Genomic DNA, 27,958 nt, shown 5'->3' with positions numbered 1-27,958 from the left:
GTGCTGCTTTGGCCTTGGCACACAGGGAGTGCAAATTGCAGGCCCCTGTGTGGGGTGTCAGTGACTTGAGGTCACAGAGTGACCCCAGGGGGCCCTCAGGAACAGCAAGTTTTGTAATGCAGATCTGAGTACCTGGTACCTCCTTTTGCCACCCCTTCCTCCCCAAATCCCTCTTCCAGGCACAAAACAGCACGGGTCATGAGTTCTACAGTCTGTGTCCCCTATACACTTCCTGATGTGGACCCAGAAGAGGGGCCCTCAGCCTCTCCTGACTCCCACCTTGCTAGAGGAAGAATTGGTGTTTCCCACCCCTCACTCTTGAATGCAAAAGGAAACACACCCCAGAATTCCTGAGGAGGAGCAGGGCAGAGGTGGGTGGGGCCTGGCCAGCCACTCTCTGGGCTGCAGGAGAGTTGGGGTGGCACGCATCCCACAGCTTCCCACTTCCAGTGGGTGGTGACTCCACCATGCCCCAGAACACAGTGGCCTCAGGTGTGCTGGAGGAATAGGCTCTGGGCAGGACTCCTCCCGGGGCTGTCTGTGTGTCCTCCCAACCCAGAGCTGACTCTGTGGGCCCGCTGTGATTCAGCCTGCATTTATGCACCACTGCAGTGGTTCCCAGAGAGCACAACTGTAATTGAAACAACTGAAAATAACTGTTGGCAGAAAAGCCCCTACTTAGGGGAGGCCGACTTCAGCATTCCTCATGACTGTGCTAAGCCACCAGCCAACGAGGCTGTAGGACCCCGTGAAAGGCTGGGAGCATCAGCAAGGTCTCAGCTGTGGGGCTCCACACGTAGGTGCAGGCTAAGACAAATACAAGGGGCCCTGTGTGTGGAGGTCACTGGCAGATGCTTCTGTGGCCCTTCGTGAGGTCAGTACAAAATGCCAAAGGCAGAACGTCCCTCCCCTGAAACCACCAAGAGGGCTGCTCACTTCAGCAGAAGCCTAGGACCTGGCAGCTCCAGACTCAGGTCAACTGCCTGGCTCCCAGCCCTGAGAGCAGTCTCCCAGCATATCCCCAGCGGCCCCTCAGTCCTGTCAGAGTGGACTCTCCAGGAGCAGGGCTGGGGTGAGGACTCTCAGGACCACAGGGACACTCGACTGAAACTCCCTGTAGAGCTGATTTACCTGCCAGAGGTCCTTGCTTTGACCGTGGTGCCATGACCTTCAGAGATGGGCAGCACTCAGTGCCTCAGACGGTAGAGTGCTCTCATCGCCCAAGGGAGCCCCAAGCCACTGGCACTCATGGACTCCACAGCTACCACCGAGGCTGGCTTTCCCTGCTTTTTGGATTGTTCCAGAGTCTATTTATGCAAATATTGCTGTGGACACAGATCTGTGTTCTCACTTAGTCACCAGGGCCGCCCGCAGCTATCTGTCTTTCCTTCCCTCCTCGTGGTTCTCTGGGCTCCACTAACCTATAGGAAAACCAGCAAAAGAAACCATTATAGGACACACCCGAGTCCACGCAGCAGCGCGTGGCTGCAGGCTCCACGGGAGCTCTGGTGTTCTGACACGCAGACACAGATCTGCTGTGGGACTTCAGGGAGCTCGGTTGCAGGGCTCTCAAGTAACTTGCTTGACAGGCACTCACACCATTTATGTCTTGTCTATGAACAAACCAAGTCCACCAAGTGGGGTGGTCGCACTGCAGTAACCACGATTCGGGAGGATGATGCAGGAAGCTCCAAGTTCAAGGCCAGCATGGTAACTTGGTGAGACCCTGTCTCAAGAAATAAAAAGGGCCTGAAGTGAAGCTCAGTGGTAAATACACCTGGGTTCAATCACCAGTACCACAAATAAAGAAAAAAGACAAGAAAACCAGGTCCACAAATGCTTACGAGAGATATGAACACATCTGCCAGAGATCAGGGCTCAGACTTGGCCTGGCAAACGAGGCCTGCGTGAGACGACATTTCTGACCCTGACACAGCAGCAGACTTGGGTTGGTCAAGCACATGTCTAGGCACAGACACCCGACAGGGCCACGGAGCTGTCTGCTGGTGAAGCTGTGGGGTCAGGAACCTGCTTCAGTCAAGTACCACCGACCTCCTGAGTCCGGGATCAAAGTGGTCATAGTATCAGCTCCACCTGAACGTCAAGAATAAGAAGATCAGTGGGAACTACAAGGAGCGTCCCATTGAATCTTTAAGGAATCACTGGAAATCCTGGAAGGTGGGCTTGCAAGGCTGAGGCAGAAGAGACTCGCCCTGAGGGGACCCTCTGCTCATTCCAGAGAGCAACAGTATCAACAAACGCTCTTTGGGTGTCTCTAAGCCTGATGTCCCCTCGGCTCAGCTGTCATTTGGAAGCATCTCTGTGTAGAACCCCCAAGGTGAGGCCTCAACAGGAGTCACCCTACCTGAAGCCCATCACCCAGATGGGACCACGGTGGGGTGGGAAGGCAGATCCCTGGGTGCCAGGAAAGACCGCCAGAGCACACAGCCCCACCCATGAGGTGCAGAAAGCCAGAGAAGCTGGAAGGGGGGCCAAGAAGGAAGACCAGCACTCCAGCCTGGAGATGAGGGTCCCTGCTGGCAGCACCCCACCCTCCAAGCCCTGGACAGGGCACTTCCTGCCCCGTGCCTGGGCCTGGGCAGTCCTGGGAGGCAGAGGAGAGGGCTTGGAGGGAAGGCCTAGTGGCTCCTTCTGGGCTGGAAGGACCAGCACTGCAGTTTCCCAGGGCCCTCCAAACCAACACTGCCCAGGCCTGGAACCCCAGAGAGCCCACGGCCCAGGCAGTGTCCTCAGGGGCTCAGAAAGGGCAGGCAGGGGTGGATCAGGAAGCAGGCACCCTGTACACCCAGACAGGAGCCCGCAAGCAGCATGGCTCCCCAAGCACAACGCAGGCTGCCGACTAGTCACCTCCCAGGTGCCCCTCACTCCACAGCAGAAGCCACCAGTGAGCAGGAGGGGAGGAGCCACAGCAGCCAGGGAGCCTGGGGTCTCTTCAGGGGTCGGTGCTTCCTGAGCGAGAGACTGCTCTTCCTCAAGAGTCTTTCTTTCGGAGGAGTGTGATTGCTCACTTTTGATTTAGAATGTCTGACCAGGCTGTGGAAACCAGTGATAAAAAATGCCCCATGGATGTTTATACAAATTGGTCCCACAGGCATCCAGCTACTTTCTGGAGTTTGGGAACACGGGAAGACTGGAGGTGTGTGGTGGTGACAGCTGCAGGGTGGATGTGCTTAGCACCCCTGAAAAGCACCTGAAGTGGCTGGCACGGCTCTTTTTGTGGTGTGCATCTTTTGCCACTATAGAAAGTAACTGATTTTTATTAGCAGTATGTTTAACACTCTCCTCTGTGGCATGATAAAGTCAGTCATTCATCCCCACTTTTCTGGGGGTGGTGATGGGTGGCCTCACCTAGCACATGGCCCTCCACACAAGGCAGAGGCACACACTCCACACCTCTGTGCTCACTAGTGCAACAGGATGGTTCGGGTGGATGAGAACCAGGGACAGGTGCCACATGCTGCAGATGGTGACCTCCACAGTGGTCCCTTTCCAGCAGGGGAGGTGAAAGTACAGAGATAAGGGCAAAAACAGGAAAAGAAACTGCTGTGCAAGAGGAAATCCAAATCTTGCTTACGTTTTTGGAAACGAAGAGTTCACTGTGGAAATATTTATGCCTCTGGACTCCAAGCCAGTTGAGGTAAATCATTTCTGCAATGACCTTCTCTACACTCGTGCATGGTAAACAGTGGCTCTCCTGGGAATCTTGGTTTCCTACAGGAATGGTGTGGTCACGGGGGCTACTCCAGCTCCTAAGCTGACTGACTGTTCTGAGCTGCAGGGAAAGTCTCCTCCTGAGAAATGAAGCGCCAGCACACCTGAACCATCATGAAGGCACTGTAGAAGCCGCGGAGAGTGGGGATGCCACAGAAATCCAGACTTTAGCTGAGAAGAGCTTTGCTGCTTGACTTCCTGAAGTCTCGGTTTCATCATGTGCTAAAAGTGAAGAATCATGCAATGTGGTCTGCCGTGAGCGTCATGTAACTTGAAGAGAGCCCGTGGTTTACAGTTAGATGCATCTCCATGTTCTTGGGTAGCAGGGCATGACCCTCTGTGTGCCTGAGTCATGGAGAAGCTGAGCTACGACCTTCACCCGCCAGGATGCTGGTTCAAGGGTGGGAGGGGGAACCAATGCTTTGGTGACACAGGCCTCTGTGTGCATGATGGGACTGACCAGAGGTTCTCCTGGGGCCAGCTGTCAGGACCACATTGCTGCTTCCTAAACTGAGCACTAGGAGGAGGGTGGGCAGGAGACCAGTTCAGAGGCCTGGCCAGCCCCGCCTTGGTCCTGGGCCAGCCCAAGGAGTCCTAGAACCCACATAGCAGTGAGGCCAGGCGAAGTGTGGAGAAGTTGTGGTGGGTGCTGACGTCAGATGGAGCTTGGGAATTAAAGGAGACGGAAAGGAGAAGTACTCTACACCTTCCAGCCGTGAGCTCAGTGTCCAGCAGGCTCCCGCGAGGCAGCACCCAGGAGCAGCAACAGGCCCTGGACACCTGGCAGAGGTAGGGTGGCACCACCCCCAGCAGCCTATTGGGCTGACTGCCCTGCTCCTCCCTGGAGAGTCCTGCCCAGGCTAGATCACAGGGTGGGCTGTACTGAGAGCCCAGCTGAGCCTGTGTGGCCATGGGCATTCCAGAAGTCCTTCGGCCACCCCACAGCGATTATGCACAGGATCTGGCACATCTCCTCAAAAAGCCCTGGACCTGTCTGATAGGGTTGCCTTCTTATCTACACCTCATGCCTTGCTCCCTGCTTCTCATCTACATGGCACACACCTGCCACTAGGGGACACCCTGCAGTTGCAGGTGCCTTTAGGTCAGGAACCATGGCTTGGCTCTATGTCCCCAGGATGCAGCACACGCCTAATAAATGAGGCAGGCCTGTAGCTGACTGCAACCTGGACACTTCTCCCAGCTTTGTGGTGGCAGGGTATAGCACAAGCCTGTCCATGTACTGCTCATGAGCAGGCAGCACAAGAAGTCAGCTCTGGGACGATGGCCAGAAGTGCCTACAGCTGTACTTTCTGTGGAGGATGCTGCATAAGGTGCAGCCTGGGCTGTGGACACCCAGGTCAAGGGGGCGAGACAAGAACCTGGCCTCTGGAAAATCACCTTAGCAAACAACCTGGGCTGGCACTGTGCCTGGCAACTCTGACAAGGGCCTGGACAGCTGAGAGCACCTGAGGGGCTGCATGTCCCACTCTGCCAGCCCAGCAGTGGGTGAGGCTGGACTTCCACCGTCCATGCAGGTTAAGAAGAAGTCTCTCCACACTCACCAACTGCACGCTTTCACCAGCCTTCCAGACATGTGGTCCCTGGCAGGCACACGGGTGACCAGGGGTCCAGCCACAGAGCCCGTGATGACAGCAAGACTGTACCCTGAAGCCAGGCCCAGCACCCAGGGGTGTCAGCTGGGTCCCTCAAGAGTCCTTGCTCACGCACCTGCTCTGCAAGTGGCCCCCAGACTCTGTATCACAGCAGGAGTGGCCCTTCACATTTGTTGATGTTGTGCTGTTCAATTTTCATCAACTCAGTGGTCGGTCGGCTCCAGTCAGCAGAGACCTGTGCTAGGAGAGCAGGAGTCATGCCTGATCTGTGCACCACAGTAGCCATGCATGTGGTCCTTGAGCATCCGTGTCCTGCCACAGCTGACCAATTGGGCAGTCCCGATCCATGTGCTAGCACACCTGAGGAGTGGCCAGTAGGCATGCAGGGAGTCAAGAATGAATGTCCAGTTTGTGCCTGAATAGTCCGCCCACCAGACTCCAGTGGGGCCAGAGACCTGGTGCTCTCCTGTGCTGTGCCTCGGCTGGTGGCATGGTCTTGCAGGGTGGTGGTAGGTGTGGGTTTGCCTAAGTGGCCTCTTAGAGGGCTGAGCTTTCCACCAGCACACAACCCTAACCACCCCAAAAACAATCCCTGTGCATTCTCTGAGAAGCATGTTGCTTTGGGTTTTAAAGGATTCCCTTCAAAGACAAATCCTGCTACCACAGGGACCTGAAAGCCAATCACTTTGGCTCAGCTTACTATTGCCTAAACCTGAAAAAAAAGCCCAAAATTGACACAGATAATAAGCATGTTCATCCTCACACAACGAGCCACTCTGGGGCGGCAGAAAAAAAATGACAATTTTAAGCCATTCAATACTTTGGCCAAGTTGACAGCAAATTATCCCAGACGATGGGTTTCCAAGCCACAGTGACAGTTTTCAAAGACATATCTTTTTCAAAGGAAGAAGAACCAATTCAAATGCTATTCTAATGCCCTGCCAAGGAGAGGAATCCCAGAAGTAAGTGTCTCTGTTTAAAACACAAGCTTCTAACCCAGCAAGAACCATCTACCAGCTGACTCCAAGAGAGAAGTTGGTAAGTACATAAACGTGCTCACACAGCTGCTCATGAGGAGGAACTGGGCAGTCTAACGGGTGGTCAGCAAGAGACCACGCATTCCTGGCTTCTCACGACCAATGCCCACCACAGAAGGAGGGGTGAAGGGAGTCCACCACAGGACAAAGGACAGAGCCCAGCCAGAGCAATCTCCATTGCATCCACGATAGCCCCTTCCACAAAACCACTTCCAGCTGCCTGTTACAGCAAGAGGCCAGGGTAATTTCACCACCATGAGTGTCACAAATGTGACCTTGGGATTGGACTTCCATGTCACCTAGATTTCCTTTCACAAATATTTAAGAATGAATAGAGGGCTGGGATTGTGGCTCAGTGGCAGAGTGCTTGCCTCCCATGTGGGAGGCACGGGGTTCAATCCTTGGCACTACATAAAATAAATAAATAAATAAAAGTATTGCGTCCATCTATAACTGAAAAAATTTTTTAAAAGAATGAACAGAAAGGAATTTTTAAAAACAAAATAATTTTACGAAGTGTTAATGGTAAGATACATTGGTGATACATTGAATTTAAAAAGCAAGAATCAGCTGGGTGTGGTGGCACCTGCAGGTGATCTCAATGACTCAGGAGGCTGAGGCAGGAAGATTACAAGTTCAAAGCCAGCCTGAGCAACTTAGAGAGACTCTGTCTCCAAAAATAAATAAGTAAACAAGCAAATAAATAAATGAATAAATAAATAAGGTGCTGGGGATGTGGCTCAGTGATTAAGCACCTCTGGGTTCAATCTCCAGTATGGAAAGAAGGAAGGAAGGAAGGAGAACCAAGGCAGAGAACATGGGCTGTCACCGTGTCGCAGCAGGTGCCACCCCTGGGCTGCTGGAGAGCAGCCCCAGGGGTTCAGCTAGAAGCAGGCGCAGCCTGCTGCATGTCTACAGTGGGGGCTGAGGGGCTGGGCCCTCTTTCCTCTGTCACGAGGGCCTCTGGCCTGCCACTCTGGCCTGTTGTGTCAGCACATTCCCGGCCCACTGCAGGGAGACTGCAGGCTGTGTCCCCACGTTCCCGCGGAGAGAACACAGAAGCAACGGGAAGAAGCCTCCCAAGAAGCTGTGGGAGGCTTTTTGCCCTTTTTTTTTATTTGAAAAAAAAAAAAAAAAAAAAAGAAGAAATCTTCCAAACATGCCAACTTCCAGGCATCTGTGGCAGCAGAGGCTCATGAGCCTTGTAGAGGGTGACAACCTGGCTTCTGGCCTGTTCCCATGAGCTCAAGAACACGAGGCTAGGTCAGCACCAGCACCTTGAGACTCTAGGCAGCTCTTGAGAGCCATGTGGGAAGGGGTCCGAGACAATTCTGACAGCTTGCTGGGTGCCTCCTGCTGAGGAGGCAGCCCCCAGTGTAGATCCAGACACACAGGAATCCAAGAAAAACGTGAGCAGGGTCCGTGTGCCTGAATTCAGACGCTCTGTCAGGTCTGTATCAAATTCCCAGCTGTCTACACATTTTAATCTGAAGATCATTCCTTATTACTCTCCCAAGCAACTCACTTAAGAGAAATCACACACAAATTCACCTTCATGCAAATTCTGATAAATCTCAAGATTCACAAATGTGCTCTCCTTATTCTAGGAGCCCAGCAGAGTGCCCTGAATGCCCAGGCAGTCACAGATGCTGGCAGGCCTGCAACATGCCCTCTGGCTGGGCAGGGCACGGAGGTGAGTGTGAAGACCTGGGCTTGCTGGTGCTTGGAGGGTTTATCTCAGTGGTGAATTGTTAGTGTCTGTACTTCCTGTTTATTCTGTTTATTCTAAAAATAGAGACACTGAGTTTCTTCTGCTGGTCTTGGTCCTGTGCTCTCTGGCTGAGCCAGCTTTGCAAATGTCCCTGGGGAGGGCAGGGGGTGGCAGGGGCACAGAGAATGGGTCCCAAACACCTACCCAGCACTTGGCCTTGTATGTGCTACCCACCAGCCCTAGAGCAATCTGATGATGCTTAGGAATACTTTTTGAACTAATGTTTTAAAAGCCTAAAGTAAAATATGGGGGATTACACGGGAAACAAACATCAGAATATCAACAGTGTGATACAATACTGTGTGTGCTTTCTTATGAACACATTAATAACATGTACTGTGTTTTTTAAATAACTATTACTGCAAACGACATTTAAGATACAAGATGTGAAGATACCTGATCTCTCCTGGTGACAAAGTGACTTGGGCTGTGAATCCTACTGGTCTGTGCACGTTGCATCCCTACAGAGGACAGAAAGCCATGTGCACACCTGGGCAAAGCTCACATCTGGGCCTAGCAGGGGCTCCTACAACCAGGAGGGCTCCCTGGGCACGTACCAGGGGTTCTAATTAGTAGGGGAAGAGATGATTTTTAAAGATTTTGAACAAACACAATGATTAGAGAACCAAAGTTCTTACGTGGCGAGGGTGGCTAAATTGGGGAGGTGAAGGCTGGAGGCAGGCCCTGAGCTGACCCAGCTAGGGCTTGGCCAGCCTGGCTCTCTTCTACCACTTTGCTGAGATGTAGCATGGAGTTCATGTGTCCGGAAGCCTCTAGGTCCAGAACACCTTGGTCACCCCAAGAAGTGGCCTGTCCCAGTTCTCCTCTCCTTTATCCCTGAGGACAGGCCATCCTGGATTTTTCACATACAACTGACCGTTGCCCTTCAAGGTTCTTAGTGAACATGGAGCTGTGGGTCCTGAGGAATGACAGGTTGGTACCTGCAACCTCTGGGCACAGCTCTGTTACCAAGTCACCAATACACTGCCTTGTTTTCTGTTTAAAGACCCCTGGTTTAAGATGCACCGCAGCGTCACCAACGCAGAACTCGGGCAGCACAACTGATCTTAGCTTCTCCAGGCACCTGACCTCCCCTGAGGCGCACAGCAGCCACCTGTGCTGAGGTGCTGGATGGCTCAGTCCTGTGCCTGGGCCTCCCTCAGCAGCAGGATCGTAAGGAGAAATGCATGAATGTGGAAAGTGTGCTGTTGAATCAGCAGAGCGAGGTCTATGGCATGAGCAAACGAGGAGCAGAGACCCCTGGTCGGTCTCAGTTGGGAATGTGCAAATCGGCCACTTGAATTTCTTATCACTTTGTGCCTGTGCTCACATGACTACAAAACCACAGTGAGGGGGCTGGGGATGTGGCTCAAGCGGTAGCGCGCTTGCCTGGCGTGAGTGCGGCCCGGGTTCGATCCTCAGCACCACATACGAACAAAGATGTTGTGTCCGCCGAAAATTTAAAAATAAATAAATATTAAAATTCTCTCTCCCCCTCTCTCACTCTCTCTTTAAAAAAAAAAAACAAAAAACAAAAACCACAATGAGTATTGATTTGGGGCTACAAATAAATTTTAGCAAGCAGGCAAATATGCAAATACAGAGGCCTGGGCAAGGATTGACAGTAGGAGGCGTCTCAAAGTAACCTACATCTGGTGCAGTGCCCTCAGCTGATTGGGAGTTGATTCATGGTCACGTTCCATTGCATGCATACAGTCTGTCTGTCCATTTACCATGATGGACACCAGGTTGTGTCCGCCCTTTGGCTGTTGTGAAATGAATGTGAGCACCATACTAGGGTCCTTGTGGGGTGGGTGTTGTCCTCATTCCACTGTTTGCTGGGCTTACACCTAGGTGGCCAGAGATGTCAGTCTGAAGTTATGTCTTTGTGTGGTTTGAGGGAAGAGATTAGTTAGTAGTAGTCTGATACTGTAAGCACGGCTGGGGGTTTATTTCAATAGGTGTTAGGAGGATGCTGACTTTTCATGTGTGACTATAATATAGATTCCCCTTAAAATATATTTAATAAGATATAACGGTGTGGAAAGTGACAGCATGACCCTCTGGTATGGATGCTGGGCAGGACTGTTCAGAAGCTGGCCTCTCAAGGCTGATGCCCAGAGGCTGTGAACTGTGAGCCCCAACCTCGGGGCTTCAGGACCCAACCACTTCAGTCACCAGGCTTCTGAGGGACAGATGGGCAAGTCTGTCCTGACACGAGGTTGTCCTGATGCCAGGTGTCTGGCTGTCCCTGATGTCCAATGCCTAGCTCCTGCCCTGCCTGTCATCTCCAGTTGAACCCTCTGAGGAGAGTGAGAAGAAAGCTATGAACACCCCAGCAGGGACGAGGGGCCAGGAGACGATCCTAGGCCCATATTGCCTCAGCTTAGTGACCTAGCAGTGGTAGCCCTTGCTCAGGCCAGCCTCTGCCCAGCTTCAACCCCACCCTGCAGCCAGGGGCAACATGTATGATGCACAATGAAGCCCATGTCCACGGCTGTCTTCCCAGGGCTTTCTCACATGTTCCCTACCCCTGGTGAGCAAGACTGTGACCTGGGGCTGCTGGGCACAGCCAGTAACAAGCTCCATGGGAGTGGGGTCTGGTGAAGATGGACAGCACCCTGATAGCTATCAATAAGTAACCAGAGAAAAAGAGAGCAAACTAAGAGGGCAAAGCAGGTGGAGAGCCGTGTGAGCTGATCAGAGCAGATGGAGACCAGACTTCCTGAGAAGGCAAGAGAGCGTCCAGGCTCCTGAGATGTGAAGGGCAGAGAGTTCCAGCAGGGGCAGTGGGGTGCAGGCACCCATCCCAGGATGGGCTGGGCCACCACAGAGAACAGAATAAGGGGATGCCAGAAGCTACATAGAGCCATTCAAGGAACACTGAGGGTCCTGCTCCCCAGCAGTAGCCCTGGCCGCTGTCAGGAAGGCAGGCCTATGTTGGCGCCCCCAACCATCAAAAGGGCCTGCAGGCTCAGCCAAGACTGCAGATGCAGAGGCTTTGATCTCATGGCTGTGAGCCAGCCTGCTGTGAGGTCAGCGATCTCCTGCTGTCCCCCCATTGCCATGAGTGGGAATAACAAGAAGAGCTAATATTTGCAGAGCACAGACTGTAAGCTAGCACACTGCTCAGCTTGTTGTGACTGCACCATTGACAACTCATTTTGCAAACAAGAACACTAAGGTACAGGACACAGAGAGCCTCACCTGCAGATGCAAAGCCAGTGGCCAACTCCCACACCTTAGCACTTCCCCTCTCACCCCCATGCAGCTTCCTCTGGTCTCTGCTCAGGTTCCCCTCCCTGGAGCCCTTTCTAAGTTCTCAGAGAGACACCTACAAGTAAGTCCATAACTGCAGATGCAGAGTGCTGTAGTGCCACTTTGCAAGGATCCCAGGCCACTCTTCTCTGAGGCAGTCAGTGCTCACTGTGCACACAGAAGGTCTGCCCCAGGAGGAGAACACCCCTTCATGTCAACACAGGTCTACCCTGTCCATATCAGCTAAATTAATTGCAAACATGCCATTTTCCCATTTTCAAGCTTTGCTTGCAGCTCATTCCTCCCTCCAGCAGGTTATTTTGAAATGACAAGGCTCTCCCAGGCTTCTTGAGGAAGAACGGTCTAAACTGTGGGATGCGAGCCACATGTGGTCCCAGGCGAGCAGGCATCCGGCCTCCACCCCCTGCAAAGCTAGTCATTTATGTTCTCATCAAATGACATTGTTTCAGCGAGGCCCTCGGTGCTAAGCGTTAATCAAAGTTATAAGTTAAAGCTAACATTTTGCTCCAATCCTGAAAGACATGGGGGACATACACTAGTGCCCTCAAATTTCATTTTTAGGCTACTGATGAATTCCACTTCATTACTGAATTTGCTTGCTTCCAGTTAAAATACTAAAAGTATCAATATGACTTTTTCCTCAGTGCTTAAAAGACAGAAATCAACACTATTTAAGGTGGAAAATACAGTCTAGCTATTGTTAAGTTGTTCTAATAAGTTAATGTTGATGAAAAAAGTTTAATTTCTTTAATCTCCTACAGGCTAGAAAATAGAATCTCATGATCCTACCATGGCAGACAAAACTAAAACCACAAGTTTTTAATAGGTGATGCTGACACATGGAGCAACTCGGCCTCCATACCTCGCTTCTGGATGAAGACCCTGAGCAGGGGGTTGGCGCTGGAGACTGCCTTGCAGAAGTTGTCATCGTTGTTGATGGGAAGCAGGTCGCCATGCACATCTGCATAGCCGATGGTCACCTCGGTGTTGGAGAGGTGGTGGGTGTGCACCACCAGCTGGTAGAAATCTTCAAACTTGCCAGGCTTGTGGCGGTTCAAGGAGAATCTTCGGAATTCAGCCCCAAACTACAATGCAAGAGATGGGGGTGAACCAGAGGAAGGACAGTGTGTTCATGAGCAAGAGACTCCTGAGCCTCCGCCAGGCCCCAGGGTCACAGTATAAGCCATGCCGTGGTCACATAACTGCTGTGAGCCAACGAGAGGCCACCAGGCAGCGGGGGGCATCAAGGAGTGAAACAGCATGGAGGAGGAGCTGTGCACCTGTTCACACCGAGCAGGGGCCCCACATCTCGAGGACAGGCCTGGAGCGTCCATTAGGCTCAGCTTGTCAGAAAAGCCAGGCCAAGTTCACACAGACCCAGAGGGTGAGACGCAGGAGTCCGTGCTGACTACAACCGCCCTCAGAGGCACAGCCCCACAGCAGCACCAGGAGATTCAGAGGCAGAGAGAAAGTATCTTCCAGACATTTTTATAAGGGTGAGGTGAAATCCTTATGGGTTTTAATCTTAAACTAGGGTGTCCTTCTTTATTTATTTATTTTGTACTATGGATTGAACCCAGGGAGGCTTTACATGCCTAGTCCTGTTTATTTTTATTTTGAGACAGGGTCACTTTAGCAAGACCCTGTCTCAAAATAAAAATAAATAGGTGTTGCTGGCTGTATCCCTTGTGTCTTGAAGGTGTGCATCTCCTGTGGGCAGAGGCACCTGTAGGGTCTAGCACCCTCCTGAGAATCAGTCCCCATTCCACCTCCTCCAGGTCATCTAAAGCAAAGCCAGCCTCTTCCTAACCTGCCTATCCCTGGAACTCAGCTGTGGGATAATGCAGCTTGCTGGTCTGGGAAAAGCCACTTGCAATGACCAAAAGCCTAAGCCCTTCTACCCAGTCAGCAGGGGAAAACCCCACCCTAGAAGGCAGTTTCTGGCCAGTTACAGCTCTGGTGGCACCTGTCCCCTGGAAGTGGCAGAGGAAAGGCTGTCACTGCACTTCTTCTCAGCACTTGCTGCCAGGATGCACCACAGGTGGGTGTGCCCAGTGGATGCTGCAGGCCTGTCGGCACACCGCACCAGGAGCGCCCTGGACCCTGCAGGTGCCTCTGCCCACAGGAGATGCACACCTTTAAGGCACAAGGGATACAACCAGCACCATAAGCTTGACATGATTCTTTCAGGTTTGGTGATCCTATCAAATCACAAAACATCTACTTCACTAGGGCAACCTCATGCCTAGTGTCTGGTATGGCCCATGTGCAACTCCCAGAGCAGTGTCCTCCTTGGTCAGCAAAACCTCTCTTCTCACTACACATGAGAGGTGCGATCATGGGTGCACCATTTCTGGCTTTCACACATGGTTCCCAGAGTGTCCCAACAGGAGGCGTGCAAGCACACCCCTTTCCATCGCCAGCACCCTCCCTGTGGCCTCAGCGCTGAGGGCACCCTCAACACCCACCCACAGTGTTTTGATCTCAACATAGTAACTAATCTAAGACACAGCTCAATTTATTCCTCAGTATTTTAATAATTTCCCTCTTGATATGTGTTCACGTTAATTTGAAAAGAAGAGTTAATTCAGGCCTTTCTTGAAGCAAAGCAAGTCACTGACAATAATGCTGGTCTTGCCCTGCAGCAGCAAGTCTGCCTCCTGTTCCCAAGGTGCCCAGAGTATCACAACAGAGATGTGGAATGTGATAGAGCATTTTATTTAAAAATATCACTACCACGGGACACTAGCATTTAAATTAATTTTTTGTAGTTGTAGATGGACAGAATGCCTTTATTTTATTTTTTAGTTTATTTTTTATGTAGTGCTAAGGATCAAATCCAGTGCCTCACACATGCTAAGCAAGTGCTCTACTACTGAGCTACAGCCCTAGCCCAGGACACGAGTATTTTATTTCCTCAGTTATATCAGATTCAAACAGGGGCCTTCAAACGAAGGAATCAACAGGTGCAACCCACTGCCACATGGTGTCAGCACACTTACCCCAAACTGAAAAAGCACATGGACTTAATGAGCAAGCAATGAATCTTGCAAATCAAGTGGCTTCTTATTATTGGCTTTCAACAAAATTAAAAGTTGTCCTAGTTGAACTGTCAGTCAATAGATCATCCAAACAATTTTAATGACAGACCACTCCATTATCACTTGTTTCTGGCACATGTCCTGGGGAGTCTGCTGAGCCAAGCAGAAGCCTCTCCTCCCCTGCTTCCACCTTCCTCTGTGTAAGCATTTGATTGACTTGTTTGTGCAAACAAAGCTATGCATTGGCAACACAGCAAAGAAGCTGCAGATTGGCTCATGTAACATGAACATCCTTGTTATACAAAGGATTTTAAATATTCACTTTGGATACAAAAACAGATTTTGCAACTATATTGCAATCATGATTTGATAAGAACTGCAATGACTCAAACTGTTTTTTTTTTTTTTTTTTTTTTTACTGTGATATAGATACTTTGCTACTTAGCTATATTATTCAGTGCACAATTCTAGAATGTCAATTGCGGTGCATCGGATCTCTAGAACTTTTGGTCTTGAGCATTAAAACTTCACAACAGTAGAAGTAACTCTAAAGCACAGGGCTTACAGCCCCATCAGAGAACTTTTAACATCAACATTAAAAACAAATATTGTTTTCTGCAGAGAAAAGCATATATTATTGTTTAAGATAATTAAGCATTCATTTTTAAGGCAAAAAATAATAGAACAGAATCTCTTGGGAGAGTAACAGAAAGAAGGAATCAAGGAGAAAAAACTTTTTCACGTACAATTTCTGTTCATTGCAAAGAGCCTATCCATCCTATTTTAAAACATCTGCTGGTGGTATCAAATCACTACGGATTTCAGACGTCACTCACTATATTTAAAAGATCACACGCTAAAAAGCTTTATTTTTAAGTGAAATATTTACAGCATGGTGGAAATTATATCCTTTGTACTATTTATATTTCAAAAAATTTAGATGCTAGCATTAAAGTATATTATCCCCTGTGGAGTTAGACTCTAGACACACCCTCTGCCACTGAGCTGCAACCACCTCTTGGTAGTTTTACAAAATTCCTTAGTGGGCTCACAATGTTGGAAGACCATGACCCAAACCACCATGAAGTCTGGTGGGAGCCTGGCCACTCCCTTGCGCTCAGAGTCTTGGTTTGAATGTTGGTTTACACGGGGGCTTCGACAAGATACCACTCCAACCTCTTCGGCCCACAACATGCTGCTAAGGGATGCCTATCCTGGGAGATAGTCTCCCTCTAAACCAGCAACTGGATTCAATCCAAAACCAGGACTTATTAAGAGAGGTTTTAGGTAAGCTTGCCTTGCTGTGCCTGGCTGGGTCAGCAGGCAAATCAGTAGACAAAGAATCAAAATGCTCACCCTCACCACCAGTACCCGATTCAGGCTCCATCATTTAGGCCTAAAAGGATCCAGGGCTCCCAGGGCAAAACGGCTAACCCCAGGCAGAGGCAAGAAGTGAGCGTGAGCCTGAAGCTCCTCCCTCTAGGAAGCATGGGGTCCTCAGAGACATTTGGGCCACATGGAAAGACATGCAGTTCCTTCTTTTCTCCAGCTTCCAGCCAAGTGAAGTGTTGTTCCAGTATTATTTTAATAATTACACTTATCTATTTTGTAGCTGACCCCAACAATTATTCCTGAAATAGGATGATAAAAATGGGGGGTTCAGTTTTACAAATATGTGGAAATTAAACAACACACTCCTCTATAACATGTGGATTAAAGAAAGAATCACAGGATAAATTTATAAAGTAGAGATTAATTAAAATACACTATATCAAAACTTTGGACTGCAGCTAACACAGGGCTTATAGGCAAATTTATAGCTGTAAACATGTATATTAAAAAAGAAACATCAGTAAGTTAAACTTCTGTCATTAGAAACGAGGAGGAAGGTAGATGGGGGTGGGGGGAGAGACAACCTAACCCACAGCAAGCAGAACGTGGGAAATGATAAAGACCAGAACAGGGCTGGGGTGTGGCTCAAGCAGTAGCACGCTAGCCTGGCATGCGTGTGGCCCGGGTTCGATCCTCAGCACCACATACAAAGAAAGATGTTGTGTTCGCCGAAAACTAAAAAAATATAAATGAATATTAAAAAAAGTTCTCTCTCTCTCTCTCTCTAAAAAAAATAAATAAATAAAATAAAGATCAGAACAGAAATAAATAGAATAAAAGCTAGAAAAGCTAGAGAAAATAACAAGCCAAAAGTTGGGTCTTTGAAAAGATCAACAAAATTAGCAAATCTTTAGGTAGTCAGACTAACAGAAAAAGAGAAAAGATTCAAACTACTAAAATCAGAAGTAACGGGAGGGGGTTGGGGCTGTATCTCAGTGGTAGAGCGCCTGCCTCGCATGTGTGAGGCACTGGGTTCCATCCTCAGCACCACATAAAAATAAATAAATAAAGATATTGTGTCCATCTACAACTAAAAAATATTAAAAAAAAGAAAAAGAAGTAAGAGGAGGCAATCCTATTGACCTAAAGGAACTGAGGACTCTACAGGCCTTCCAGAAGCACCAATTGCACCTGGCGCCCAAGGAAGGGGGCTCGTAGGAGAAGGGTCTGATTCTGAGAGAAGGCACAGGAAGCAGGAGCCTGGATCACAGAGCACCAGAAAGCAAGGAAGTGCTAAAAACAACCATCCCCCCACCAAACGTGGAGCATGTCAAAGAAAACAAGAACCAACTGAGAAGCTCCCCGTGGCCAAAACAAAGTAGCTCTGAATTATAACTCAAAGTATAAAATAAATGTATAAAATAAATGTCCCTGAGTCTACGATGATATAAATAAGTGACTGAACAAATAAATGAGGTAGGATAGACAGACCTCCCATGCAGAAAGATATCAATAATCTCTGTGGATAAACACCACCTTCAAGGAGGGAGAACATCACCTCCCACCCCTGACACGTAGGCCCCACATAGTAAGTCTGGTCCCAGGGCACAGTGTAGAAAGGGAAGAGTGACTTCAGAGTGGACATGGCGCCAGGGGGCCAAGGGCAGCATCAATTGTGGTGATCACATGACAGCGTGTGTCCTCAGTAAGATGTGATGAGAGTGGCAGGACACCATCGCGGTCCTTCTCCCTAAAGTCCACGGTCTCATTCTAACACTGAAAAACTAACAGACAAATCCCAACTGAGAGAGATTCCCCAAGTATCAGACCGGTCCTCCTCAGTCACAGCTAACAGGGTCATCCGAAGCCAAGAGGGCCTGAGAAGCCACCCCAGCCAGAGGGGCACAGGGGCCTTCACGGCCCCACAGAGTGGGGTTCAGGACAGGGTTCTGCAACATCAGGTCAGAAAGGTCCTCGGGTGAAGGCCAGGGAAACCTGACGGACACCACCCCAGTTTCTGCTAGTGCAGTGGGCCACCACGATCAGAATGAGAACTGAGCCTGGCGTGTCTGGAGACTCTGTACTATCTTTGCAATTTCCCCACAGATCTGAAACTGTTCTGAAATGAGATTTCACTTTTTAAAAAAGATTATTCTGAAATACTATGAGTAACTATATGCCAAAATTGGATAACCTAGGTGACACGGACAGATTCTTATAAAGACACAAAAAAGAAATAGAAGATCTCACAAAACTTACAACAGGTAAAGAGACTGAATTTACAAATTAAAAAATTCCCACAAAGAAAAGTCCAGGCCCAGATGGCTTGATTGGGAAATTATACTAAACGTCTACAAAATTAGTACCATTCCTTCATAAACTCTTTCAAAAAATAAGAGGAAAAAATGAGTCCCAATTTATTCTGTGATACCAGTTTTACCTTGATACCAAAACCAGAAAAAGAAACCTCAAGAGGAGAAAACCACACACCAACATCCATTTTGAAGAATTGCAAAAGTCCTCAAAAAATATTAGTAAATCATATCCAAACATCTAAATAGGGGTCTGGGTTGTGGCTCAGCAGTACAGCACTCGCCTTGCACGTGCGAGGCCCTGGGTTCGGTCCTTAGCACCACATAAAAAATGAATAAATAAACAAACTAAAGGTATTGTGTCCAACTACAACTAAAAAATAAATATTTAAAAACAAACAAAAAAACCCCCAAAACATCTAAATAGAACTACACGCCATGACCAGTGAGATTTATCACAGAAATGCAAGGTTGGTTTAACATTTGAAAAATCAATGTCATACTGTGTATTAATGGACAAAAGCCATTCAATCACCACAACAGATAAAGAAAGTAAAACACATCTTTTTTAAAAAATATATTCATTTTTTAAGTTTTAGGTGCACACGATATCTTTATTTTACATTTATGTGGTGCTGAGGATCGAACCCAGTGCCTCGTGCATGCTAGGCGGGCGCTCTACCACTGGGCCACAACCCCAACCCTAAAACACATCTTTTTAAAAACATTTTTTTGGTTGTAGTTGGACACAATACCTTTATTTTACTTATTTTTTATGTGGTACCGAGGATCGAACCCAGTACCTCACATGTGCTAGCAAGTGCTCTGCCACTGAGCCACAACCCCAGCTGCAAAACACATCTTTTTATGATGAAAATACTCAGCAAACTAGGAGCAGAAGGGAAGTTCCTCAGCCCCATGGAGGACTTCTATGAAGACTCACAGACAATGCCAGACTCAGTGGTTAGAGACAATGCCCTGAGGTCCGGAAAAAACAAGAATACCCACTGTCACGTTTTCTGATTGATGCTATAAGAGAGGCTCGGCAGAGGATAGTTAGGGAAGAAACAAGGACCACTAGACTGAAGGGAAGAAGTTGCAACGACTCTATTCACAGAAGGCACGCATTGTATATAGGAAATCCTAGGGATCTAGTACAACATTTGCCAGTGCTAACAAATCAATATGCAAAAATAAACCCTACACACAGTAGCAATGAACAATCTGAAAATGAAATTAAGAAAGCAAATCTGACAAATTAACAACGATATTAAAAGGATAAAATATTTAGGAATAAAATTAACAAAAGAAGTGAAAACTTGCACATGGAAAATTACAGAATGGTGTCAAAATATTAAAGAAGATCTAAATGGACAGGTAGACATTCTATGTTCATCAATTAGCAGTCTTAACATTGTTCAAATGGCAATACTCCCCAAATTGATTGACAGGTTCAATGCAACCCCTATCAAAATTTTAGATGCCTTCAATTGGAAAGCAGTATGGAGATTCCTTGGAAAGCTGGGAATGGAACCACCATTTGACCTAGCTATTCCCCTTCTTGGACTATTCTCTAAAGACCTTAAAAGAGTGTACTATAGGGATGCTGCTACATCGATGTTCATAGCAGCACAATTCACAATAGCTAGACTGTGGAACCAACCTAGATGCCCTTCAATAGATGAATGGATAAAAAAAAAATGTGGCATTTATACACAATGGAGTATTACTCTGCACTAAAAAATGACAAAATCATGGAATTTGCAGGGAAATGGATGGCATTAGAGCAGATTATGCTAAGTGAAGGTAGCCAATCACTAAAAAGCAAATGCCAAATGTCTTCTTTGATATAAGGAGAACAACTAAGAACAGAGCAGGGAGGAAGAGCATGGGAAGAAGACTAACATTAAACAGGGACAAGAGGTGGGAGGGAAAGGGAGAGAGAAGGGAAATTGCATGGAAATGGAAGGAGACCCTCATTGTTATACAAAATCACATATAAGAGGAAGTGAGGGGAAAGGGAAAAAAACAAGGGGGAGAAATGAATTACAGTAATGGGGTAGAGAGAGAAGATGGGAGGGGAGGGGAGGGGAGGGGGGATACTAGAGGATAGGAAAGGCAACAGAACACAACAGACACTAGTATGGCAATATGTAAAACAGTGGATGTGTAACCGATGTGATTCTGCAATCTGTATACGGGGTAAAGATGGGAGTTCATAACCCAAGAATCAAATGTATGAAATATGATATGTCAAGAACTATGTAATGTTTTGAACAACCAATAATAAAAATTTTAAGAAAAAGAATGACAAAAAAACTTTTAGATGCCTTTTTTGCAGTGATTGGCAAGATGGTTCTGAACTTTTTGGAAATACGAAGAACCCAATATATCCAAAAAGATCTTGAGAAAGAGTGGAGTTGGAGGCTCACGCTTCCTGATTTCAAAACTTACGCTGTAATGCTGACACACAGATGATTGATGGGCTAGAAGTGAATCAGGGGTACGTCAGCTGATGTCATAAGAGTGTCAGGACAATTCAGGGGAGGAAAGAGGAAAGAAAGTCTTTTCAGCAAATGTGCTGGGCGACTGCAGGTCCACATGCCCAGCAAGGAAGCTGGACTCCAGCTCATTCCACCCGGGGAAATGAGTTCAGACTGGATCACAAACCGAGGGTTACACCATGAAAGTTCTAGAACACACAGGATTCGATTTTCAGTACTTGGGTTAGACACTGATTTCTTAGATGGGATACCAAAAGCACAAGCAACAAAAAAGTAGATAAACTGTGTCTCATTAAAATTTAAAACTTTTTTGCTTCAAAGGGTACCATCAAGAAAGTGGAAACATCAAAGGTCCCATCAAGAAAGTGGAAACAGAGGCTAGGTTTGTAGCTCAGTGGTGGAACACTTGCCTAGCATGTATGAGGCCCTGGATTCAATTATGAACACCACATACGAATAAATAAATAGAATAAAGAGCCATCAACAACTGAAAAAGTTTTTTAAAAAGAAAGTGGAAAGATAATCCATGAAATGTGGATAATATTTTTAAAGCAGATATCTTATGTCTGATAAGGGATTTGTACCCGGAACATAAAAAAGAACCCTTAAAACTCAACAGTAAAAAGGCAAACTAACCTATTAAAAAAGGTGGGCCAAGAACCCGAATAGACATTTCCCCAAAGAAATGGACCCTAGATTCAGGATCTGAAGCTCAATGTCGCCAGTCACCAGGAAACACAAGCTAAAAACAGGAGTCACTGGGCACCAAGAGTTGAAGATGTGGTCCCCAGGGTGGAAATAGTGGACCTTCAGATAAGAACATGTTGGTGACGACGAAAAGGAATACGAACCCTCATCCTTTTTTGTAGGAATATAAACAGTACAACTGCTTTGGTAAAGAGCTAGCAGTTTCTTAAAAAATTAAACAGAATTAGGAACTGGGGTTGTGGCTCAGCGGTAGAGCGCTTGCCTAGCATGTTTGAGGCCCTGGGTGTGATCCTCAGCACTACATAAAAATAAACAAAATAAGAGTACGTGTACAACTATTTAAAAAGAGAGCTGTTAAAAAAGATCAAACAGAATCACCACATGACCCAATAACTTCACTCTCAGGCATATCCCCCCCTCAAAAAAAATAATGAATGCACATGTCCACACAGAAACATGGGCATGAATCATGGCACCATCACCCAGAGTGAGGACAAGGTGAATGTCCACTGTTGAAGAGTGGACAAACACGACGTGCGGAGGGCTCACCCAGACGTCATGGGGTCATAATGAGGCCTGAAGCACTAGGCTGCGCCACAGCAAAGAGCCTCGAGAGCATCCGGCCAGGTGCAGGTACCAGATGCAAAAGCCAGGCAGCAAGTGCACCCACCGCGTGGAACGCCCAGAGCAGGCAAGTCAGCAGGCAGGAGGAGCGGCCGCGAGCGCTGCCACAGGCTGGGGGAGGGGCTGCCAGGGTCTGTGCCCAAGGGTCTCTTTTTGGGCGAAGAAAATGTTCTAAAATTAGATAGTGGTAATGACTGCACGACTCTGACTACTGAAAACCCACGAACGCTGTACTTAAAGGTGTGGGTTTTATTTCACATTAATTATAGCTTATAGAGTTGTTATTTTAAAAAAGGTTTATCTTAAGATGATTTTTTTTCAGTTGGCACACAGCTGAGTTGAAAGCTGATTGAAAACCATGTTCAGAAACATGGAGATACAGAAGGAGGCTCTGGAGAGAACTGGGTGGACCAGGCCCACAGGAGGCCCAGGAGGGTCCAGCAGCTGCTGTCAGCACAGCCAGGACGCAGGGGAGGCAGAGCCCTGGGCTGGGCTGCTGGGAAGGCCCAGCAGGGACGGCGAGCTTCTCCAGAAGGTAAGAAGACAGATGGCAGGCGCCAGAGCAGGCAGAACGCGCCTTCCCTCACACACGGTCCCCACCCTGACCCCAAACTCCTAGTGTCCTGTACCCCCTCTCCAAGGTCGGGACGGGGGCTTCACATGAGCGGAGCTTCTGGAGCCACAGGGCTCTGACGACTCTGTTCCCCTTCAGGTGTCGTCCCAAGAATGACGTCGACATGACCATGACTGTTCCTTATTTTTCAGGTTAAAAGATGTTTAATATGTAAAATTTTATTTATTTTAATATCTAAGGGGTATCTAAATGTACCTACCTTTAAACAAATTGATTCTGTATAGAAACATTTAATTCAGAGCATGAATGACGAGGAAGAATAGATATTTTTCTATCTAAAAGGACAGAAAAAGTCCCCAATTCTGGCATGCCTGAACATCCTCAGTCCTGACTTGGCTGGCAAACCTCACTGGTGCGGGCCTCTTGCTGTGGGCATGCCCGGGCCCTCGTCAGTGTACTATGAGTCTGCCTCGCTGCTTTTGTGCCCTTAATTGATCGTTAATGTCTCAGTCAGAGGTGTCCTTCCGAGCTCCTCTGCTGGGGACCTGGGGAGCGTGAGGAGCTCTCCACAGAGGGGCTTGATTCTAGGCTGCAAAGAAGACCCTTCCTGCTGCCCGCTCCAGAGCCCTCTGCATCACAAACGGGCCACTTGCAGCCCAGCCACACATGCACTCTCTCACCCCTGGAAACATGGTCCCAGGTTTCATCCCCGACTTGGCTACTATTTACTGGAAACCTTCTTGCTGAGCCAGGTGCAGCTCCTGCTGGACATGGTCCCCAACGTGCTCCCTGAGTCTGAGAAGCAGCTGCCCCCTCCTGCTGAGCCTGGCTGTATCTTCCTCAGCAGGGTTCAGAGGAGCAACAACTACACACAGTCCTGTCCTTGCAGGCTGCAGTCTTGTAATAGGGGCACTTGGGGCCTGGTCCTCTGCTGTCCTCCAATGCCTGGGGGAGCGGCCTCCCACTGACTCCACTGCTTGTGTGCAGGCATGAGGTGCACATGCGCAGCTGCTGACCTTTGGGCAGGCAGCCTGGCCCCTTTACAGAGGGCCCAGCATGGAGGCCTGGTGGGAGGCTGGCCCTGGCTCTCTGCCCCTCTGCTGTGCTGACTTGTCCCTGCTTGCCTCTTTCTCGGGTTGGTTTTCATGGACAAGCAGGATTAAGATGAAGGCAGTTTCTGACTTTCTACTACCTTTGGTCATTTCCTCCAAGCGCTCTGCTGTTTTTAAAGTGTTCTTTCCTCTTCTGCACCCAGACCAAGGTAGCGCTCACTTGAGGTGGCCAGAGAAGCTGGTCACATGTGCTCGTGTGAACTGGCAGAAAGCGTCACTCCAGAGTTCCCCATGGTGGGGACTCCAGGCATGGTGCCTCCCATAGACCCAATAAGGCTCACGTGCCTGAGCCCTGGGCACCATTGCTGGGTAGCTCAGTTCCCTGGGGCTGCTATTGAGGGCCCACAGAGATACCCACCAAGGCAACTGCACCCCCACCACACAGAAACCACCCAACATGCTCACAGAGCATCCTTGGGGTTCCTGAACACAGTTTTAAGATGAAGATCACACACATGGTTTCTCTTTATGGTTTGGACAGGAATATAGCCACACAATTTGAAATTCAAGAGGCATTTTGGAGCCTCCCCAGGTCCCCACCTCACAGACAACCAGTGGTTGTAGCTTTTATGCACTCTTCAAAAGGTATTTTGTGTTTAAGATAGAAACAAACATGGGTTGCATGCCTTTAAACAACAGCAGCAAACGGTCCCCAACGTGTGGGCCGCTGGACTGGTATGCTGTGGGAACATTCCTTGCTGGATGCCATGGTGCTATGGGGCAGATGCCCCGACTTTAGATGCCCCCAAACTTCAGAAAGGTTACATCACTTGGCTCCTGGCTTCTAAGCGCCACAGAGATGGTCACCATCTGCGTCATACTGGCTAGCACAGGCCACAGAAACTGGGCAGTCTTCACCAGCCAAAAGACCAGGCCACCTCCCAAACTCCAAGCAGTTGCACATTTTGAAGTCTTAATCCCCCTTACAAGTGGCAGGACCTCCCCAACTCTGCAGTGATCTTCACTGAACTAAAGAATCAAATCTGTCAACCAGCTTTAGACTAAAGCTCTAGAACTTTTTAAAGTTGGTGTTGGCTGAGAATGTCATGGACAGAAGGACAGGACGCTACTCTGCAGTCATGAGAGGGTTGTGTTCTTCTCGCTAAGTCCCACCAGCCCTGCCCTGCACATGTGCACTGCCACAGCCTTGGCCTGCTCGGCCACACACCAGCTCACGTGCAGCAGTGTCTGCCCACCGCCCTGTGCCCCAGACCCTGCAGCACAAGGGCCGCTCTGTCCTCTAGCCTCCTGAAGCGGTGGTGGGTCTCGGGCTCCCAGCTCTCCCCTGTTGCTTTCCACCTGCGGCCTGCTCTCCATCCCTCTTTTCCCTAGTGCATGGAGCTAGCCTCATGGATGCCAGCCCAGGTTCTCTGGCCCACCTCTGGCATGGCTCATGATGTCTTGCTGCCAGGGTGCACCAAGGCCAGTCACAGGCTCCTGAGGAAAGCCCTGAGTCCCTACAGGAGGAAGTGCTACCTTCCCTCCTGCACCTCCACATCCATCACCGTGCTCTGCCACGGGAACTTCCCCCCACTCCGTCATTCCAGCCTCAAAGAGGAACAGGAGGTAGGTTGCACTCATTGGAAAGGCATGTGTACCTGTGCATCAGGAAAGTGCACAGAGTTAGAAGGAGGAGGGCAGTGCAGAGGCAGGACTGGGGGGAGGCAGGTGGTAGGGGCAGAGAGCCTCTAATGTGATTCAAAGGATCCTCCTTCCATCCTCGCATTCGGTAGCCTAGACTTAACTCTGGTTCAGCCTTCTTAGCTCTAAGGACTACAGGCCCCCATAGCAGGTCTCTGCACTGGGGAAGGCAGAGTAACTAAGAGGAAGAAAAGGCCCCAAATGAATGGCCAGGTTAAAGCCCCTGCTCTGGACTATTCTGGACCTGGGGAAAGTCACTAGGATGCTGCCTTCAGGCCTGCTCTGGAAAGCCCTCTCTTTAGATACCAAATTCATCTTGAACAAAAGGCACTCCCATCCTTCCACACATGAAGAACACTGCAGTCTTCATTTTTATAGTTCTGTAGTCTTCTTCCCATATTTTTATGGGTGCATTATAGTTATACATAATAATGAGATTTGTTTTTACAAATTTATACATGCCCGTGATATAATAATATAATTTAGTCAATATGCTTCCACAGCATTTCCCCTTTCCCTCTCCTCCTCCTTTCCCCTGGTGGTCTCTACAGACTTTAAACAATCTACAGTGCTGTTTCCAGGTCACTACCTTGGACCATGAGGATGCACCCCTAGATGGGACCCCACCTCACCTGTGCTGGGTGCCCCCAACTTTGTGAGACCCAGCCTCTCCCTGGGAGGGCCCATCCCATGTGCTAGGCCCCACCCAGGTGATAGGCCCTGCCCCAGATCTCTGGTGAGGATAATCTCAGGTCATCACCAGCTCCTACAGAAATTCCCACAGAAAATGCTCATCACAATATTTACAATAGTGTAAAACGGAAACTGTAAGAGGACATAAAAGAAACGGCAGGGGCTGGGGGTGTGGCTCAAGCGGTAGCGCGCTGGCCTAGCAGGCGTGCGGCCTGGGTTCAATCCTCAGCACCACATATAAACAAAGATGTTGTGTCCACCGAAAACTAAAAAATAAATATTAAAATTCTCTCTCTCTCTGTCTTTAAAAAAAGAAAAGAAACGGCAGGTTCACAGAAATATGATGAAGTCAAGAGAAGTGATGTTTAAAAGAGGGTTTAAGCCTCTTATCCTCAAGTTCTGGCCTGGGCAGCTTTGCCAGATCCTGTCAAGAAAGAGAAAGAAAGAAAGATGAAAGAGACAAAGAATGAGAGTGAGAGACAGAGAAGAAAGAGGGTTTAAAGAACTCGAGGAATTCTTTACACTACGTGAGTGAGAAAAGCAGAACACAATACTGATCTGGCTGTGTGATCTCAAATGGGTTGGAAACTGACAGGACGGTGCAAGGTGCAACACCCAAGCTGGGAATCATGTCTGATCCAGGAGCCCCAAAAGACCAACAGAGCTGGCAGGGATTAGCAGTTCCAGCGCTTGCTCCTGCAGGTGTCCCTTGAGCCAGCAGCACTAGCATCCTCTGGAGCTCTGTAGGCACAAGACCTCAGCCCCCTTCTCCTAGAGCAGTGCCTGGCCTGTGCTCTGGTCAGCAGCTAGGGAGCATTTTTCATATGCATTCATTCAACAGGACTGTCTTGAATGCCAGCTAAGCCTGGCCTGAGCTGGGGTGGGTATGTGGTGCTGAACAACAACCACCTGCCTTCCAGGGCCTGGGGGTGTGCTGGCCAGCAGGGTATTAAACAGCAGGCACACGGTTACAGACAGGGACTCCAGTGCAGCAGCCGTACACCCAGGCTCTGATTTAAATTAGGCGTGTAAGGAGGGGAAAGAGTGGGTGCACACGGAGTGTCAACTGAGCCTGCACAGCCCAGACCAGAGCAGCCAGGACAGCACACAGGGCCATCATGGTGGGCAGAAAGGCGAGCACAGACAGGTGCTGAGACGGACAGGCACCTCTGGTGTTCCGCTCTCCTCCGAGGTGGGTCCTGGGACCACAAGAGCATCCCCCAGAGGAAGAAGGCTCTCCTTTCTCAGTGCCCAGCTCTAACTGCAGAGCCATCTTATACTTGGCTATATATATGTCAGAGACTTGGCCCAGAGCAGAATCTTCAGGAAGGGGGACAGAGGCTGGACCACCAGCCATACCCACACATCCGCACTACGAATGCTCGTGTGTGTGTGTGTGTGTGTGTGTGTGTGTGTGTGTGTGTATATCTGTCTGTCTGTCTGTCTGGTGGGCAGGAGCTGCCCCAGAACTTCGAGGGGCAGAACCTATCAGTGTGTGTGCATGCTCACGCCCTGTAGAGAACTGGAAAGAACTCTATGCAGGAAAAGAGGAGGCAGCAGGCTAAGAAGAAACAAGCTGTCAACCAATGAGCTATCTGTTGGAGCGTGGGACCGGGCAGTGGTGTGCCGTGGGATGACTTCCTGGCTGACGCGTTGGGACACATTTGAAATCAGGCCACAGGCTGTGAGTCAGGCAGGGTGGGACCTGGCCCCTTCCTGTGCCTTGTCCACCCCCTACGGCCCAGGGTGATAGTGGTGCCACAGTCACACCTACAGAACTGTCTGAGCCATTACTGCATGGAGCATGAGATACCCAGGTGCCTGCTGATGCAAGAGCCCACCTGTGCCCCACCTGTGGCCCCTGTGAGGCCACGTACCCTGCCCACAGGCCTGCTGTAGGCCTTCCGTGTGCTTTGTGTGCTCTGTACCTTGGGCCTACTGTTAATGTAGGCTGGGTTGGTGTCAGAAGAGGCTCAGAGACATGC

General features: G+C 49.0%; 1 protein-coding gene across 1 annotated transcript in view; it reads right to left on the bottom strand.

Annotated features, from left to right (window-relative positions):
- Pard6g (par-6 family cell polarity regulator gamma) overlaps positions 1–27,958 on the bottom strand; it is a 56,858-nt gene that overhangs the window by 19,815 nt on the left and 9,085 nt on the right. Inside the window, exon 2 of the mRNA XM_076837092.2 lies at positions 12,295–12,517. Coding sequence (XP_076693207.1) covers positions 12,295–12,517 — 223 coding nt within the window. The remainder of the gene's footprint in view (positions 1–12,294; positions 12,518–27,958) is intronic.

Source organism: Callospermophilus lateralis, chromosome 17 (genome assembly GCF_048772815.1).
Source record: "Callospermophilus lateralis isolate mCalLat2 chromosome 17, mCalLat2.hap1, whole genome shotgun sequence".
In the NCBI taxonomy this organism is placed as follows: Eukaryota; Metazoa; Chordata; class Mammalia; order Rodentia; family Sciuridae; genus Callospermophilus; species Callospermophilus lateralis.
This window is presented reverse-complemented; position numbering and strand designations above follow the sequence as displayed.